The 18013-nt window shown below is 42.4% G+C and overlaps 3 protein-coding genes across 6 annotated transcripts; 2 read left to right on the top strand and 1 right to left on the bottom strand.

Moving 5' to 3' along the window:
* Nucleotides 1–194: 194 nt before the first annotated feature.
* Nucleotides 195–10657, bottom strand: tefu (Serine/threonine-protein kinase tefu). Its single transcript, XM_018109927.3, has 29 exons — nucleotides 10350–10657; nucleotides 10175–10283; nucleotides 9933–10109; nucleotides 9648–9871; nucleotides 9250–9588; nucleotides 9052–9185; nucleotides 8020–9001; nucleotides 7777–7960; nucleotides 7512–7684; nucleotides 7321–7447; nucleotides 6881–7260; nucleotides 6673–6814; nucleotides 6483–6603; nucleotides 6292–6424; nucleotides 5929–6222; nucleotides 5566–5860; nucleotides 5141–5499; nucleotides 4875–5072; nucleotides 4518–4662; nucleotides 4051–4456; nucleotides 3795–3948; nucleotides 3219–3722; nucleotides 2845–3150; nucleotides 1799–2786; nucleotides 1563–1730; nucleotides 1123–1499; nucleotides 802–1054; nucleotides 500–739; nucleotides 195–434 (listed from the first exon to the last, which is right to left on the bottom strand). Exons 1-29 carry the CDS (start codon nucleotides 10545–10547, stop codon nucleotides 250–252), a joined length of 8295 nt encoding a protein of 2764 aa, XP_017965416.1. The 5' UTR covers nucleotides 10548–10657; the 3' UTR covers nucleotides 195–249.
* A 379-nt stretch (nucleotides 10658–11036) lies between these two features.
* XRCC1 (DNA repair protein XRCC1) lies at nucleotides 11037–13278 on the top strand. 2 transcript variants are annotated; one of them, XM_089264193.1, is made up of 6 exons: nucleotides 11037–11198; nucleotides 11257–12174; nucleotides 12223–12423; nucleotides 12487–12575; nucleotides 12641–12969; nucleotides 13026–13278. In XM_089264193.1, exons 1-6 carry the CDS (start codon nucleotides 11148–11150, stop codon nucleotides 13151–13153), a joined length of 1716 nt encoding a protein of 571 aa, XP_089120319.1. In that variant the 5' UTR covers nucleotides 11037–11147; the 3' UTR covers nucleotides 13154–13278. The 2 variants fall into 2 exon arrangements, with proteins under 2 accessions (XP_089120319.1, XP_017965723.1); XM_018110234.3 differs by having other exon boundaries at nucleotides 11257–12423.
* A 423-nt stretch (nucleotides 13279–13701) lies between these two features.
* CanB (Calcineurin B) lies at nucleotides 13702–15040 on the top strand. Of its 3 annotated transcripts, XM_089263989.1 has the most exons (4): nucleotides 13702–13978; nucleotides 14046–14124; nucleotides 14200–14249; nucleotides 14316–15040. In XM_089263989.1, exon 4 carries the CDS (start codon nucleotides 14362–14364, stop codon nucleotides 14872–14874), a length of 513 nt encoding a protein of 170 aa, XP_089120115.1. In that variant the 5' UTR covers nucleotides 13702–13978; nucleotides 14046–14124; nucleotides 14200–14249; nucleotides 14316–14361; the 3' UTR covers nucleotides 14875–15040. The 3 variants fall into 3 exon arrangements, with proteins under 3 accessions (XP_089120115.1, XP_089120116.1, XP_017965694.1); XM_089263990.1 differs by lacking the exon at nucleotides 14046–14124; XM_018110205.3 differs by having other exon boundaries at nucleotides 13703–13978; nucleotides 14046–14249.
* Nucleotides 15041–18013: the final 2973 nt, after the last annotated feature.

Genomic DNA, 18013 nt, shown 5'->3' on the forward strand with positions numbered 1-18013 from the left:
ATTACCCATTTGGTATCGAATCAGGATTTGAATTAATGTCCCGCCACAAAAAAAAAACTTTTCCCCTTATGCCATCCGCACGTTTGTTGCGACAAAAATTCTGGTCCCCAAACATATAAGAAAAAACTTATGCGGTTGAATCGTGTTCTGGGTATAGCCACGGTTCCTTGAGCGTCGTCATACCCAGATTCTAATATATTTTACAATTGTAAACATGTTATGTGATGTAAATGTAACAGCGCAAATCTATCACAGATATGGGTCCCAGCCATGAAATAGCATAGCCAAATTACTGGGCAAGGTTGCCTCGTTGATCAAACGCTGCACCTGCGCCTCCACATTCGAGTTTTCCAACATGCCCGGCTCGCGACCTTCCAGTTTATGTTTAACAAGTAGTAAGGCACGCTGCGCCAGTAGGTTCTTGGATTCCTCATCTGTCAATTAAGTAGTTATATTAAAATCTAGTACATTTTTGTATTTCATATATATTTTTTCTTACTCGACTCTTGTTGCCCATTGGATAGGACGCCCCAGATGAACAGCGGATCATAGAGCAGCACCTCCAGTATGGTGGTAAGTACAGATTTGTAACGTCTCAAAATATGCATGGTAGCCTCACAGGATTTGGTAAAAATGCCATTTGTTCCACAAATGCCCATCGGAGCGACGAAATCGCGTGTCAAACGGAATGGCACCGTTTCTGGCGTTAACTGAATCTTGCCCTGCTCAAATGCAATGCCTGTGTGAATTATACAACATACAAAATATGTTAGAGTTTATGAATGTCATCTAAAGTCGTACCGAAATCAATGTGCACCACTTCCGCCGTTTGCTCATCAATCAAAATGTTTTGTGTGTGGCGGTCGCCGAGGCCCAGGACATAGCCCACCATCGAGGTGATGGCCACGCTGTTCGTATAGGCCAAACGTCGCTCGAACCATTCGCCCGGTATGAGAAACTTCTCTAGTAGGAAATAATGAAAAACTGGCTTCACATGCTCACAAATAGTTTTGTAGATCTTAAGACGTTCCGCTGGCGGTTTCTTCGAGCCCGCCTACAAAAGTATAAAAGATAAATTCCACTAATCTTTAAGATAGATATATACATATACTATATACGTACCGCAGTCAGCTCGCGACATTTGCGATTGTTCCAGTCCTTGGGTCGATACTTCTTGTGCGCACCGCCAGTGCCGTCGCCAACCAGATAGGTGCCCACTGGAATCGTATTCTGGCACCACTCAATGATCCCGCTGCGGGTAGAGAGCGGCGTCACTTTGTAGGTGCGCAAATGCAGCTGACGCTCAGCGAACTCCGAGTCGCTGTTCAACAATTCATTGACAACGCCAAAGACCTGCTGCATGACCGCATCCTGACGCAGATCGTCCTTGCCCTTGATGAGCTGAGCACGCGTCTTACCATCCGAGCAGAGGGCCTGCAACTTAATGGGCGCATTCAGGCCGCCGCAGAGGGTGAACTCCTCCGACCATCTCCTTACGCCTGCAAATGATGAATTTCGTTTCATTTTATTCGACGATCAAAGGATCAATCTTCATCGCTTACTAATTATCTCATATCGCCGATCGGCTTGCACGGCCAGCTCCATTGTGGGGCAGTGTATGCGATCCATTTCAAGTTGGTTGAGTTTACTCAGCATATTGGACACCATTTTGCGATCCGGGCGTTTGTTCGGTCCAGGCGTTAGGTACGTATTGGCAAAGTTGATCAGAGCTGCAAGAGTGAGAGAATGCGACAGACATTGGTGAGCAGCTCTGGTGCATGTGGTTTGCTTGCCTTACCTGGAAACATTTTTTCGAATTGCTGACTAGCTTTAAGTGCCGTGACATTGGCCTTGCCGCATAGCCCAATTATCTTCTTGGCAATGTCCGCACGCTGTGTATTGCTGTTAGTGCCATCCATGTGGGCATAGACGAACGGATAGAGCTTGTAGAATGTCTGCTGCGGATGATCGGTGCCGCAGCGCACCAGCAAATCGACGAGTATCTTGTGGAAGCTTGCATTCTTGGAATTGAGGCGTCCGGCCAGTTGGCTGACGGCACAGATGAACTTGTAGCTGGGCACTGTTGTGATCGCTTCTTTGATCTTGTCCAGCATCTTTTGGTTCTGGTCATTGGTGAACCAGAGTGCTATGATGCGATAAATTGCCGCACTAGAGAACCCACTGTCCAGCTCACAATACTTGATATAATGCGAGAGAGCCGTGCACAAGTGTTCGGTCAGATTATCGTCGATGCGCTTCAGCTCCTGTTCGTCCAGCTTGGCGAATCGATTCAAGTTGATCGCGCCAATTTGACGATCACGATCGGGTTGCTCGCGGCTTGTCACTGTTCCGGCCAGTTGGCGATTCTGCTTGATGATGTTGACCAGCGTCTGATATTCCTGCGAATGCCGATAGTCGTGCAGCCGCTGATACTCACGATCGGCATACTTGGCCATCGCCTCGTGGTTGGCCTTGAGATTCTGATTCTCGAACTTATCGAATGTATCCCAATCGAAGACGCCGGTGAATTTCTGTTTAAGAGTCGACTGACATGATTTGAAGTGTTCGAGCAGTTTAATCGACTGATTGAACTTGTGCTCCATGGCGTAGCTCAAGCTCTCGGCATTGCTGTCGAGCAGGAATTCACCATGCATCCGCAGGGCCGTCACACGCTGCGGGCAAAACTGAAAATCTTGATTCTTATTCACGTACTGCAATAGGGATTTGGCTACATGATGATTGCCACGCTTGATATTCACTTGGGCATCCTCCAGCAGCACGGAGATCTGTAAGAGGAGTATGTGTGAGCTGGCAGGGAACAGACTGAGTCCATCGCACGCTTACCTTGGTGGGCGACTTGATATCGGGCGTGGTGCGCAGCGTGGATATGTATTTCGTTGCCAAATTCAATTTGCCAGCGGACTTGCATTCCTGGATGCACTTCAGCATGTAGGAGTCGACGGGACTCTGATCGTAATACTGTTTTATGCGACGATCGGCCCTAGTACCAGATTGCTTGAATAGCGTTATCTGATGGGCGAGTATTTGCTCCTTGCAGCTGAAGCTGCCATAAGTAAGATTTAGCTCCGTTTGCCATTTGTTGAATATTTCATCGACCTGCGTAGGGGCCAATTGCTGGCTGAACTGGATCTGTGAATGTGGAGCAAGTTTCGTAACATTTTCACTCTCAGACCGCACACACACACACACACACACACCTGATAAAAGTCCTCGGTCTGTTGGAGTGTGCACAGCCAGGTCATGTACTTGTACACCGATTGCAGGCACTCGATGCTAATGTCCTGCAATATCCTTTGGACGCACTGATAGGCATTGTTGATAGCCGACAGAGTGTTCTCCTGCTCGCGCTTATTAATGCTCATCAGTGCGAGATAGTGATGTTTGTTGTACTCCAGCTCGAGATTGTTGGACCAATCGACGTGGTGAGTCCTCTCGGTCTGGTCATCCCATTGGCAGAGACGCCACAGTATCTCGTAGTTAATTGGAATGTCCTCGCAAGAGCGCTGATAGAGATTGGCAAACGTTAGCATGCCGTTGTCGTTCATTATGTCCAAGCACTTGCTAGTGCTCGACTCGTTCTGATTGTCTGCTTCCAGCAAAGCCTCCGACAGGTTATTGTTTAAGCTCAGGAAGTCGACGCGTGAGCTTAGAGGATTCAGAAATCCCGGTATGGCATCTAGACAACCAATCGACTTGTATGCCTATTGCAAGAGTTATAAGAGTATATAATTGTATTTCGATTTCAATTTCATTAAGCGAATTTCCTTGCTTACCGTCTTGGCGTACGTTTGAAAGCTGTCAGAGTGGAGAGGCGACTCGGCTGGCTTTAAGGAAGAGACCCAAAGCTCCAGATACATAATGCTCATGAAATATGCCTGGCAATGATTGCTGGCCTTGACCACATTGCCCAAATCGATGGGAATGGTCCTGCAGACATGCATTAGAAAGAGAAGGAAATAAAAACAGAGCGAGAGAGAGAGAGAGAGAGATGAGATATGTGCTGTTCCCCACAGTGCGAATGGAGCCTACCAATTGTTAACGACGCGCACGCATTCGCACATGTACAGGAATCGCTTGATTATGCGCTTGTCCTGATAGAATCCCGTGGTGCTATTTGCTGAATTTTCAAAGAAGTAATTGAGCATCTCGCATAAGCTAGCCAAATGCACATCTTTATTGGCCATTACGAGTTTGACGAACGTCTGCAGACAGGTGCTGGCAAAGTCAACGGACTGGCATGCAAATTCATCGAATCCTGGCCAGCGGCAGGCCTTGAACACAGAGCCCATAAATTGGCATAGCCAGGGCTCATAGTCCAAGTGCTCCGTGTCCTTGAGCATGGCAAGCCAATTGATTTGCGGAATGTTGACGAACGAATTCAGGAAACTCGACGTATTCAAGCCAACGTAGAAGATACGCAAATACGGATAACTATCTGCAAATCAAGAATTTACTTTAATAAATCTCATTAAATAATGCAAATACTTCATGTTTACCAATTAAATGCTCAGCACTCCTGCTGTTTACCACTTCCCTGGCCACTTGGATGACGGCCTTGTGTGTGTTGACATCGAAATCGAATATATGCCGCTCCAGTGCCTCCATAATGACGGCTACGAACTGCTCCATTGCAGCTGTCAGCTGCAATAATTTTATGTGAATCCATAAGTAACAAGATATTATACTAGATTGAATAAAGTAAGTGACAAATGGCAAAATGAGGCGACTCTATATCATACTAGTTTACTTAGAGCTTACGTTAATTTAGCATAGTTAAAGCGGAGATGATGGAAACCGATTAATTTCTAGTTTACAGTATAAGCAATACTCTCTTAATTGTTATATTGCTGTACCGGCTGTATGGACTCGTAGTCAGTTAGAAAGTAGTATGAAATGTGCTTCATTTTAATGGGCCCGATCTCGGCGAGACATTTGAGCGCATCCATGTTTTGATTGTACTTGGGCGACTCGCGCACCATTTGTATGAGCCGGCTGACCAACTCGAATAGCAGCTCGTCATTGTTCTGTAGCTCCTCCTTGTGTTCGGCAATCTGATGGGTTTGAGATTATATCAAAATATCAGCACATAATTAGTGTTATGCAAACTTCAACTGCTCACGTATTCGCGCAGACCGTGCAAGCGCTCCGAACTGTTCGGCTCGAGAAAGGCGCGTATATAGTCCTCGAAGTTTTGTTTGCTGATCTCGGGCAGGGCCGGCTCAAACCTATGACGCAACTCTTCCAAATGGTCGCACCCATCATCGGCCTGATCGAACAGTCCCTGTAATTGCAGTTCCGCCTTGTACTTTTCGATGTAGGAAATGATTATTTTAGTTGCCATAGTCTGCAATTCCTCTGACTCGACATGCTTGAGGCAGTCAATCAATAGTTTTGCCAGGTCCTGATTCTGAAAACTGTCCTTTGGCAGCATCAATTCCAAAAACTTGAGCGCAGAGCGATGCAATTGGTCACATTTGCCTGCAGTAATATATAAATAAATGCATCAAGTGAATGGAGCAGCAAGTGTTGGGAGAATTCACTCACTGTGCAAGAGAAAGCGACAGACAAAGAACCAAATGTCCCGTGCAAAATGGGCAGCATGTACATCTCTCAATTTGGCATCCGGACTGCGCATGGATTCCAAATTTTGAATTGCATCCAAAACGGCATCAGCAATGGTGCAGTACAGGAAGAAGGAATTTACCACGTGACTGGGCAGCACAGCCTGATAGCAATCGCTTTTCAGCATGCCCAGCAAATCGATCAGCATCATCGGCTGCTCGAACATCAGCGCCGATATGGTCTGTATGCGCAGATCTGTGGACCACTTCTTACTCTTCTACAAGACAAATTTGAAGTTGATTAGAAACAAGGTAAATTTGAAATTTAATTCGTATTGCAATCTACCACAAGTTGCGCCATTGATTTGAAGAGTGATTTGGCAGATATATTGAACCACTTCGGCTGGTCAATGCTCAAGGCTGTACCACCAAATAGTCTGTCCAGCTCATCTTTGTCCGACAAGAGCTTGATCGTTCTGTACAGTGCAATTGCACTGAGCTCCTCAGTCATCGGCCGCATTTCAAAGAACTGCAGATTCCGGGTTAGATTCTCATGACGTTGACGAAACTCATCGCAGTGGGATTCATCTGAATCGCTTGAAGCGACCGCCAAAAAGGCTTGCAGTATGATCATGGTGGCCTTGAAAAGATTGGGAGAGATAGAGATATTGCATATAGGGAGGGTACTATATATGAATGTTAGCATTACATTTGCATTCAAGTATTTTTGAAGGCGTTGTATGTCCTCGGGTGTTCCATAGATGAACATATAAGCCATAATGCCATTGATTTCTCCCTTAACAAAATCTTCTTTGGTATCGTAGCAAAGGAAATATGGAAATCTGCAGTGGATGCCAACTTTCTAGTTAAAAGTCTATGCTAATTGCGAGGTTAGCTTACTTGGATGGGGACCAGTTATTCGACATCCATTTGTGGACTAGGCTGTCCGTGTAGGGTAAGAATACCTGACGCATGCTCCGATTATAGCAAGGCACTTGGCACCGCAAATCACAGAAATCAACTGGGAATCATATATAAATAAACAGCTATATATTCCACTGGCCATTAAATGTCATTCACTTATGCCTACATGCAGTCAATTTATGATGGGCACAATAGGGCAATAGATCCTGCAGGGCCGAGTCCTGGTGGTATGTGCTAAAGGCAAAGAAGGAAATCAGCGCCTGAATGGCCACCGCATGATTGTTCTGCACGAGATCCTCGCCGATGAACTGCAATGTGAGGCAAACGTATTACCACTATTGAATATATCCGTAGTCCTATCACATCGCACTCACCGTCAGCTTCTTCCAGTCAATTTGTTCGTATAGCTCCTTGGTAAATGCCAAATGGTCGGCATATTTATGCATTGCGCCGCCCTCCTCTATCGATACGCAAAAGCTCGCATTCAGCAGCTGGGTGAGCGTTGTAATTGCGGCCAAACGCACCTCGATCGTTGGCATTGTTAAGAACTTGGTCGTCGAATAGCAAATAACATCAAAGTTGGGCATTTGGAGGATGTGCGGACAGCGCTGCGCTATCAGCCCGATAGAGCGTACAATCTTCACTGACAACGGTGCAGGATATGCTTTCTTCAGTGCTATTCGCATCAGTGATATTATCGCCGACAGCATATCGTCCAGCTCATGCTCATTGAAGCACGAAAAGAAAACAACAGCTGAAAGCGAGCTAATTTAGTACATGTCGCAGTTGGTTTCGCGTTTTCGCAAATATTTACTGGGTATTTCGTCGATTATCTCGCTTATGAATTCAATGTTGGAAAAGTGATGTAGAAAGAGCTCCTTCAGTCTCTCGATTAGCCAAACGATGCACTCCTCCCATAAGGTTTTGCATTTGCACAGCATCTGGGAGTCGGAAATTGAATTTCATTAGCCATTTTTAGTTAGTTTACATATTACATTTAGTTACCTTAACAACCAGCAGCACATCCTGCGGCTTGGAGCGTAGCTTCAGATTCGTAGCTATATGACGAAATGCTTCTCTATTATAGGAACTGTTTGCACACAGGTTGCCCAGTATATGCAGGCAGCTGGCAACCAGTGTGGACTGCTCTGAGCTCTCCACTGCGCTCCTGGTTGCACCTGAAAGTAAATTCAGTGAGTTCATTTCGAGTAATCTTGAGCCTAAATCATGAAGACCCCTTGACTTGAACCACGATTATGTTACTACCTACATATTTGATTCAGCAGCACGCCTATAAATTCGAGCAGCATTTCAATGGGCTGCCTTTCCATATAGAGCAGCAATGTGTCATTTGCATGGAATACATCCAGAATGAGCATCTGTTGCTGTAGAATATCGCGCAAATCGCAAGAGTCTACGCTACTCAATTCCGACTGGAGTGACTTGTACTGGAACTGAAGAAAATACAAGTCACTTGATTGTCCAATAAAGTAAACTTCAATCTTTAGCCCACCTCAATGTGACTGAGAAACAAGCCGATGCGCTTTATAAGCGGACAGTTGGTAAAATTGTCAGCATCGAAGACTTTATAGTGCAGCAAACGCTCGATGGTGCAGACCAGCTTGTGCAGACACTTCAGGTCCCTCAATAATGATGTGATTGAGTGCTCGCTGGATGTCGATATGTTAAGCATGCGCATGAGCAGCTCATAGTTTTGCTGCGACAAACAGTTCTTGGCGTTCGAGCTGGTGGGCTTGTGTAATCCGTTCGATTGCAGCAGCACCGATTGGAATTGCTCGTCCAGGCAGATCAATTTCTTATTGTACTTGTACAACAACAGCTGCAAATTATCATTGTCTGCGGTAGTTGTGATGGCAGCTTGAATGTCCGCCAACTGTTGCAATTGCTGCCCATCGAGAAAGTTAATGATACCAATGGCAAATGTGTCTGCCAGCAATTTGGGATCAATTGCCGCTATGTTGTGAATCATTTGTGTGGCGCTGCTCTTCTCGGTGGCGTAGGCCCACTTGATAATCGGCTCCAGGCTGTTGGAGGACTTTTTCAGGCCACATTGATCGGCGTTTATGAATATGTGGCGTATGGTTTCCATGCACTCATTGCGCCGCAGCATCTCATTTGTTGTAATGCTCTGCAGCAGAGCACTGCACGACGCTTGATTCAGTTTTTTGTATCTGATGAATGATCGCAAGATCAGTTGTTTCTCAATGATTTCATCGGCTGCGGGCCGTGTCTCTGCTATCAGGAATGTGGCAATTTTGGTCCACTGTTCGCTCAGAAAGTTTGCTGGAATCGATTCCTCTTTCAGCAGCTCTAGTTCCTTCTGCAGTAGGCTCGTTAGGCAGAGGCGCACATTACGCAAATTCTTGCCATTGCCATAGATGAGCAGGATATCGACCGTGGTCGACAGCGCAAGCTGATAATTGGCCGCATTTATGATTCCACTAAACTGCATCAGTTCAGCAAAGATGGCAAACCTGAGAAGGATATCTGTAAATACATATTGCATTGATAGAGATGGGTTTACCATATGACGTTAAATTTCGTTTCCTGTTTGTCAATCAGTTGGATGACTTCCTCCAACCTATCGACTCGCACACGTTTGCTGGGCGTCTCCTCTGGCTCACTGGCAGCACTTTTCAGTTCCTTATGCCAGTTAACCTACAAAATTTATACATACATAGTTTACGTCTATATGGCGATAGTATTTGATATATCTCTTTACAATATAGACAACAATTGCTGCCATTTGAATGAACTTGTCCGAGAACAGATTCAGCACAGACGATTGGCCGCGGCCAATGGAATGTTTTCTGATTTCCATATCAACAATTGTGCGCAATTTCAGCACAGTCTGTTGCCAAGTCTGGTCAATTGGCACACGAAAAGTGTCAAAATCATGGCTATTCATTTTTGGATATAGCGCTCGCAGTGATAATGTAATACAATTAAAGAACACATTTTTGATATCGTCGCGAAAGATGTCATCATTGTGAAAGTCACAAAGCTTAGGCACGATCTCCTGCATATGGACGCAGAGCTTATGGTGATAGTTGACCGACAACTAGGGATTAGATTCGATTAGCTGGTTAATAGACAATTAAGATTTCAAATTCTACTTACCTCGGTAACGATTATCTCATAGAGTCGCACAATTTCTTGTTTCCTTTCAGCGGTATTTGCTGTCTTCGCGAAATTGCTGATCATGGGCAAGTAGTCAACGAGATCGGCGTGCAGCTGCACACGTTTCTGTGCTAGCTGCAACGTTTTTGTAATACACTTCAATATCTTGGAACGTAGTAGTTCGTCATTGTTTAAGTTCAACTCAAACAGGTATGACAGTACACCTGGGATGTATGAATGGATTGTGATATGGGAAACATTTGACGTTGATCTATTGTAACTTACAGCTATATTCGCTAACTTTCAAGTTTTCTATATAGGTGCTCGACAGAAAGATGCCTCTGTCCAGTAAATTAATGAAATGATTGCCGAAATGCCGTACAACAATGCGCTGCTTAATGCCCTCCTCGAAAGCATTGAATATAGTGGATTTGGACAGAAAGTGACTGCCAGATCTGCCCACTGCAGTTATAAAGAATAAAACGTAAGATTACTAATGATTTCCACTCCAGGCTGATAGAACTTACTCTCCAAATTGTATTCGATGATCTTGTCTATGGTGTTTCCGTATAAATAACATTTATCTGATAGCGTTTTGAATGGCTTCTCGTTGGCCTCTTGCAAGTTGGCTGAATGCTGCAAATTTTTGAAGAAATGTGTAGATAAGTACTGCAAGACACTTACAAATTTTAACATTCTTACCTTAAAAATCGCCTCCTTGGTAGCATTAAAGACGGCTTTCCAGCATAAATCTTGTTTTTTACAAAGAACGCCGTTTAGGGCCTCCTTGGAGCTGGTCAGCTTTTGGTCCAATTGTTCAACAGCTTTATTGCGCGTGGTTGGCTTGTCGCAGCGCATTTCGGTAATAATGCGTTGTACTTCATTTAAAAGTGGATTCATTTTGAACACTGCCTTTTACAGTCTTACTTTCTTGCCGAATTACAGTCTTCAAGTTAAACTCATTTTTGTGCGAAACTTTTGGCTCCAAGTCTAAGCGGGCAGTAGTAGTGTGACCGTAATCTTTAATACATTTAAAAATATCGATTATTTGACCAAGAAAAAGTATCGATTATACGTAAATAAAAATGTAATTTAAAAATGTATAAATATTCTTTACTTATCTCTTGGATAGAAATAAATAGTAAGAAAAGATCAACAATGACATATTAGAGTAACAAGTAAATAAATAAGTAAATATATTGATGAGCAAGGGAAAAGCTTGAAATAAATAAACGTCGTCTGGGCTACATGAAAAGCAAATATAAATAAAAACATAATTTAGACGTAGCGAATAGTTATTTGTTTTTATATTAGCACTGATATTAGTTAGAAACAGTATGAAATGATCAACAATGACAAATTAGAGTAGCAAATAAATACCAGAACACTTCCCACAATCTTTTGCAGATTCAACTATCGCTCATCTCCATTAATATATCGATGGACAGTTGGAAAGTCCGCCACAAATGAACGGCGTTTGGGCTATATTGTTTTGACGAAATGCCGATTGAAGTTTTTAAATCTGTGCGCGAAGTAAGCAGCGAAGATGCGGTAAGTTAAATCAATAACTGAGGAAAATAACCTCGTAAACTGTCTTATCAAATTGCAGGTACATGTGGCTGCAAATCTGTTAAAGGAGAATGCCGCCAAAAAGTGGAAGACCCAAGCGATCGGTGAGAAGTCGGCGCATGTAATTCTGGAGTTCGAGGAGCCGCAGCAAATTACGGGCATAGACATTGGCAACGAGCATTCCGCCTTTATTGAGGTACTGGTTAGTAAGACCGGCTGCCAGCCAGATGATTTTAAGGAACTACTGCTCTCCAGCTCGTTTATGACGCCCATCGAGAGCAAGAACTCCAGCAATATAAATCGTGTGCGCTGCTTTAGCAGTGATGCCTTGTGTCCGGCCGCGCTAACAGACAAATGGAAGCTGGTGAAAATTGTGTGCACGCAGCCATTTAACAAGCATGTCCAATATGGCCTCTCCTTTGTCAAGATGCATGTGGCGGGCAGTGCAAAGCCTAAAAGCCTGGTGCCCGATAAGTTCAAGCTTACGGCACGTCCTAATCCTAGTCCCAGTCCCGCGGTGACTGCCTTGGGTCGTTTTAAGCTGCGCGAAGAGTCACCCGACTCGGAACCAGATGGCAAGGCTTCACTCTCGCTCTTTCAGCGCTGGAAGGCAACCAGAAATGAGGATACCAGTACTGCAGCTGCTATACGAGATGCCGGCTCACCAGCTGCTCTGCGACGCTTAAGCGATTCCCGCCCAGCGCCCATTAAAACGCCAACAGCGCAGGCCAACAGTCCATCGAGCGCGACGCAGGCAGAAACTAAAGTCTTGGATCGAAATCGAAATTCACTACTGTTTGGCGATGACGAGGATGAAGATACTCCGGAAGGGGCTGTGGCAGATGCGCGAAAGCAACGCTTGAGCAAACACCTTGAGGCGGACAAGAACCGACGGCGCATAGAGCTAGAGAAGGAGCTAGAAAAGAAGAAAAACAAAGGCAAGCGTCTATCTACAGAAAAGCCAGCTGCCAAGCACGATGAGCACCCAGAGAAAAAGAGCGAGTCGAAGCCAGCTGCCAAGCAGGATGAGCAACCAGAGAAAAAGATCGAGTCGAAGCCAAGTGCAGCAGTACAGGCCCAGAAGAGACTCTCGTCCTCGCTAGAAGAGCAGAGCAAGCCAGCCAAGAAGCCGAAAATTAAAGAGCTAAAATATGTGCCATTTAATCAGCTGCTGCGTGGCGTTGTGCTCGTCATCAGTGGCATTCAGGTGAGCAGAACTGCACATAGTTGACCTATGCTTCCTCAAGACATGCAACCTTCTTTTATACAGAATCCTGATCGTGCAGACTTGCGCTCGAAGGCCATAGCGCTAGGCGCCAAATACAAAGCAGATTGGGAACCAGGCTGCACCCATCTAATGTAAGAGTATATCTCAGAGAGTCCTTAGAGCCTCACAGTCAAACTATCGAGTTTATCCATTGTAGCTGCGCCTTTAGAAACACGCCCAAGTACAATCAGGTCAAGGGCCATGGCAAAATTGTGACGCGTCGCTGGATTGAAAAATGTTATGAACTGAAGAAGTATTTGCCCTGGCGACGGTTTGCATTGGACAATGCGGAAATGGCGCAGCCTGAGAGCGATGAGGAGCTGTATGATGAATCATTGAAGCCCACAGTGGACGATGATGATGCGCATGACAAGGCAGCCAGTCCTGTTAATCTGGCTGAAAGGCTGGACAACAATAACAGGAGCTACGAGGTGCATTCGTCTGGACCCGACACAGAGGACGAGCTCGAACGAGTGGCCCAAGAAAGTATGTTGTAAGATCTGCCAATTTTCAATTTAATATGCAATACAAATTAATTACAGAAAAGAAATTGAAGCAATCAGCTGAATCGAATGGCAACAAGTCGAACTCCAAATCGAAATCTCGGGATGTTTACGAAGTTAGCACAGATGAGGAGGATTATCTGCAGGAAAAGCGAAAGCAGTTGTAGTTGTTAGTTAAGTCCAGTATTATGTGTTTTTATTATGTGTATAGATAAGCTTATGGATAAGTTTATATTATGTTTTTCATATATTACGTCAGTAAAGTGATATATATTTAAACGACTTGAATAAACCTCGGCCACATATTTGAAAATGCGCGCGTATGTAGGCTGTTAAATGGTGCTGGCACATGCGCGGATTTGCCCTTGAAGTCCTGAAAGTATTTTTGGCATTCTATGTGAAAGGAGAATATTCGAAAAAGGCAAAAATGATTCTGTTTTAGTTCACAATGAGTATGCTTAGCAATAGCATTTATTTGTTTTATATCCTAACGATTTTTTAGCTGAAGTTATTACGAAGAACGTTTACTTTAATGTATGAGAAAATAGAAAAGTAATTTTTGTTTCATAAAAATAAGGACACAAAACAGTTAATTAACATTTGTATATTGTACAGCAGATGTGGCAGCCTAAATTTCGATCGAAATCGAGAGATGTGGCAGCGCTGAATTCGTGTATGCATTTGTCGTACCAGCTGGGTAAAAATGCACTAAAAAATACCTTATGCCATTTAACACTGGCTTGCAATTCACAATAGACGGCTGCATTGGCTGCCTGTAGACATAAAAAAAAAAAACGGAAAAACAACTTGTGTCTGGGCTCAATTATGCTCGCAAGGATAACATAAAAGGAAACGACACATACAAACAACATACACATACACACATATAGCAGCAGCTACGTTTCCATAGGAATCGTTGAGAGTGTTGCTTGCGAGCCGAGACTACGATACACGGCGTATACGTGTTTTATTTGCTGCGCTGTTAATAAACGGTATGAGAAAAATATAAAAGAAAAATGTATCTGTATAATTATATATATAATTATATATTCACTATAGGCAAGTGCATGTGCTAAATTTTGCATGTTAAAAAACTGGAAAACAAAGACCAAATTTGAGACTCGAATTTCGGGCTTAGGTGAAAAATCAATAGAGCGAGAGAGAGAGAGATAAAAATAATGTGTTGATTGTTGATGTTGTTGTTGTTTTGCAGAATGTGCGCCTAAGGATAAACATAACAAGAAATAAAAACAACAAATTAAGGTAAGTGAAATTGCGTATATACATATAAATAAATATCTTATATTTATGTATTCATTAAATATTCAGCTAAATTTAGGTAGTGCGAAAAAGAGATAAAGCAAGGAAATTCAACATGGGTAACGAGACTTCCCTGCCAATGGACATGTGCTCCAATTTCGATGCGGATGAAATTCGTCGTTTGGGAAAACGTTTTCGAAAACTCGATCTCGATAATTCGGGTGCATTGAGTATCGATGAATTCATGTCACTGCCGGAGCTACAGCAGAATCCGCTAGTGCAGCGTGTTATCGATATTTTCGATGCCGACGGCAATGGTGAGGTGGACTTCAAGGAGTTCATCCAAGGCGTCTCACAGTTCAGTGTACGCGGCGATAAACTATCAAAGTTGCGTTTCGCCTTTCGCATCTACGATATGGACAACGATGGCTACATATCGAACGGCGAGCTCTTCCAGGTGCTGAAAATGATGGTCGGCAACAATTTGAAGGATACGCAACTGCAACAGATTGTCGACAAGACCATTTGCTTCGCCGACAAGGATGAGGATGGCAAAATCTCCTTTGATGAGTTCTGCTCTGTGGTGGGCAATACGGATATACATAAGAAAATGGTTGTTGATGTTTAAGCTAAGCGGCCAATACAGACACCACACATACAGACACACATACAAACACAGACACACACATAGACATATATATCTGTAACGATATATACATATGTATGTATATATATATATGGAACTACCAAAGAAATCAAATTTTGAACTTCACTTTAATTCGCGAAAAGCAAAACAAGAGTAAACAAACAATTTTGATGTATATGTATCGTCAGTACCTCTACCATTTATATATGTATATGTATGTATGTATTTATTTAAGTGCGTGCTCTCAAGGCACAACAACAAGTAACTAACTAACTAACTAAAAGAATTACTATAACAAAGAAAGGAAGAAGTATATGAAAATGTAAAAGGTGAGAATGAAGAAGAAGAAACAAATCAACTATGAAAACTCGAATTTTATACCATTTCCATGCACCCATCCTCGAGAGCGTGTGAACCAACATATTGGAATTGGTTTATTGGAATTGTGTAGCTGACAAATCTAAATACTATAATGAAGAACAACCCTAAAATCCCGAACTCCAAAATCACTCTGCCCTGCTCCATCCCCTTCCCATTACCCCTCAGTCTTCTAGCTAAGTGCAATATAACAGTATAACAGTTTAAAAACTATATTTTGTGCCTGGCTCGTTTTCAAAATCTAACTGATATTCTATTCTAAAAAAGCGTCAGCGTTCTTTTATCTATAGCATTTATATTACTATATAAATATAAATATATATTATATAAATATTATGTGTATTACTAATTCTTTTTTTTTTACTATTTCATTTGAATTTGTTAATTTTTTTGTTAATTTTTTAGATTAACTATTAATTAAATGTTGTGAATGTACAAAACAATTCTTGAATATTGTTCAATTAAAATACAATTGTTAAGAATTAAAACAACAAACATCCAAAAACTCTAAACTAAAATTGCCTTTTGCATTCAGCTCGTCTGTAAGCCCAACCCAATTCCAATTGGATATCATGTCGTCACATACATAATTAGCGTTATATACATATACACATACATATACATGTAATTATGTTAAGTATCTATTGGGACGACGAAACGGAAAACGAAAAACAAAAACCTAAACGAAAACGAAAACGAAAACGAAACGAAATCGCATTCGTCGTTTCGTTTTCGTAGCCGAGGCTAAAGCTGAAGCTAAGGCCGAAGCCGAACTCGAACTCGAACCTGAGCTCTGCTCACACCCTTTTCGGGCGGCGATTAACTTGACTTTGTAGGTCACACGATTGGTGCGCTTGTGTGTGTGTGTGTGCGTTTGCATGGTAGATAGCGATGAGAGTGCGTGCAGCATGAAACACGAGACAGCGGAAGCGATATTTTGTAAGAGTTAGTTAAGCTTGAGGTATTTTATTAAAATTATTATCATAAAGTAGCATAGCTTAGCATATTCAAACAACATTTTAGTTATTAAACTACAGACTCAGCTTGCATAGATATCTCCTTACGATTTCTTTATCCATTCATCATCGTTTTTCACATATCACATACACCTGCTCATCTCTAGCTGTGTGAATCATATGTATGCCAGTGTGTGTGACAGTGGAATGCATTGCAGCTTGGCAAGCGAACGTTTAACCGTTGTATAGGAACGCCAACGCTCGTAGGACAACACCCACAATTTATATATGTAGGAACTTATGGAATGTGTTTGATATCAATAAATTATTATCTAATGTCTGTGTGGCGGTCACGTTGAAGTTGACTCGTAAATCATATGCTTCACACTCTATATATACATATGTACAAATATATATATGTATATACATATCACATATCGAAAATTACATAGTTCTTTCTACCTGTATTTTACCTTGCCTATGCGTAGTCCTTTACGCTCAGTTCTTTGGCTCTGACCTTTTTCATATTAATTGGATTGATTAATGTGCTCCAATTTTGGAATGTACGTAACAGAGCTATGGTCACACGCCCATATATACAACGCCCCCCTCGTACGCATACCCATTCCTCTCATATGTTTCGACCCTTGTCGTAGCGCTTCTTGACATTCAATCGGCTAGTCATTAATCCTAGTGACTTTTGCTTAACTATTTATATGACTCCATCCCATGCCAATTAGGGTCCTATTCCAGTTAGCTTTACTGTCTATAGGCTAATGAGTCTATACATATATCATCTATGTACATCAAAGGGTATTTAGCTAGTCACTTATCCTGCCTATGCCTACAAAAAAATTTAAAAAATTAATATCAGCTCAAAATCTTTACGAATCGTTCAACTGGAATGCGTCTGATTGGAAATAGGGGTTAACACTGCGTTAGTTGGCAAAAAAAGCGTTGATAAAAACGTGAGCAATTTTTTGTATGCTTCGAATCGCCCAGAGAAGTATGCTACACAAATTTTTTTATGTGGAATTAATGCAATTGATTTTCAAATTCAGTTTGTAATGGGTAAATGGGGTATATTGGTGTGCCTAACAGATATGCAACAGGTGAAAGGAGGTGTGGCTTAGGCTTCTCCCTATCTGCATACATATATGTATTCCTGATCAATAGATCGTGTCCATAACATTTTAAATATTATGTATTATGTAAAACTTGATAGATTTTGGTTTATTTTTCAATAGATTGGTCAGTGGAGCATCTTTGATATTGAACAGCTTTAGAAGTAGGTTTAGATGTCCGTTTGTCTATTCCTTGAATATGTTTTTCCATTTGAAATTAATGAAATTAAGGATATCTCGTATCGCTATCGAATAACTGAAAAAAAAATAATGCTAGCTTTTTATTTTTGGGGCAGAATCGAGCATATTCTGTTTCAGCTGAGCGCAAAGTTCCTATTGGATAAACTATGTCAAGGCTGAAATTCAAGTTTCTCAATAATTGATTAAGCTTAAGTTAAGATATCTAACTAATCTAGTTTAACAGTCAGTCTCTACTCTCTTTGCTCCCTCTTCCTCTCTCTGACAATGGCTCTCCCTTTCCCCCTTTTACTTATTTATGCGTATTTCCTGTCAGCCAATTTTCGCTGTGATTAATTTGTTTGTTTCCGTTGAAGCAACAAGCTCTCGCTTCCTTTCTCCCACTGCTAATCAATTCAAATCAAGATTAACGATGCGCCGCACAAAAAGCCTTCGAGTTATCCAATTAATGGCGGAAGCTGTGCA

Source organism: Drosophila navojoa, chromosome X (assembly GCF_054131105.1).
Source record: "Drosophila navojoa isolate 15081-1374.11 chromosome X, UAZ_NAV_1.0, whole genome shotgun sequence".
Classification (NCBI taxonomy): Eukaryota; Metazoa; Arthropoda; class Insecta; order Diptera; family Drosophilidae; genus Drosophila; species Drosophila navojoa.

Excerpts from the sequence above, each read along its gene's own strand:
- tefu (XM_018109927.3), bottom strand. The coding sequence starts at position 10,547 with ATGAATCCACTTTTAAATGAAGTACAACGCATTATTACCGAAATGCGC. Across the intron at positions 6,604-6,672 it reads CCATCATAAATTGACTGCAT|TTGATTTCTGTGATTTGCGG; the intron begins GTAGGCATAAGT and ends TATGATTCCCAG. Across the intron at positions 1,500-1,562 it reads TCGGCGATATGAGATAATTA|GCGTAAGGAGATGGTCGGAG; the intron begins GTAAGCGATGAA and ends CATCATTTGCAG.
- XRCC1 (XM_018110234.3), top strand. The coding sequence starts at position 11,148 with ATGCCGATTGAAGTTTTTAAATCTGTGCGCGAAGTAAGCAGCGAAGAT. Across the intron at positions 11,199-11,256 it reads AAGTAAGCAGCGAAGATGCG|GTACATGTGGCTGCAAATCT; the intron begins GTAAGTTAAATC and ends ATCAAATTGCAG. Across the intron at positions 12,576-12,640 it reads CCAGGCTGCACCCATCTAAT|CTGCGCCTTTAGAAACACGC; the intron begins GTAAGAGTATAT and ends TATCCATTGTAG.
- CanB (XM_089263989.1), top strand. The coding sequence starts at position 14,362 with ATGGGTAACGAGACTTCCCTGCCAATGGACATGTGCTCCAATTTCGAT.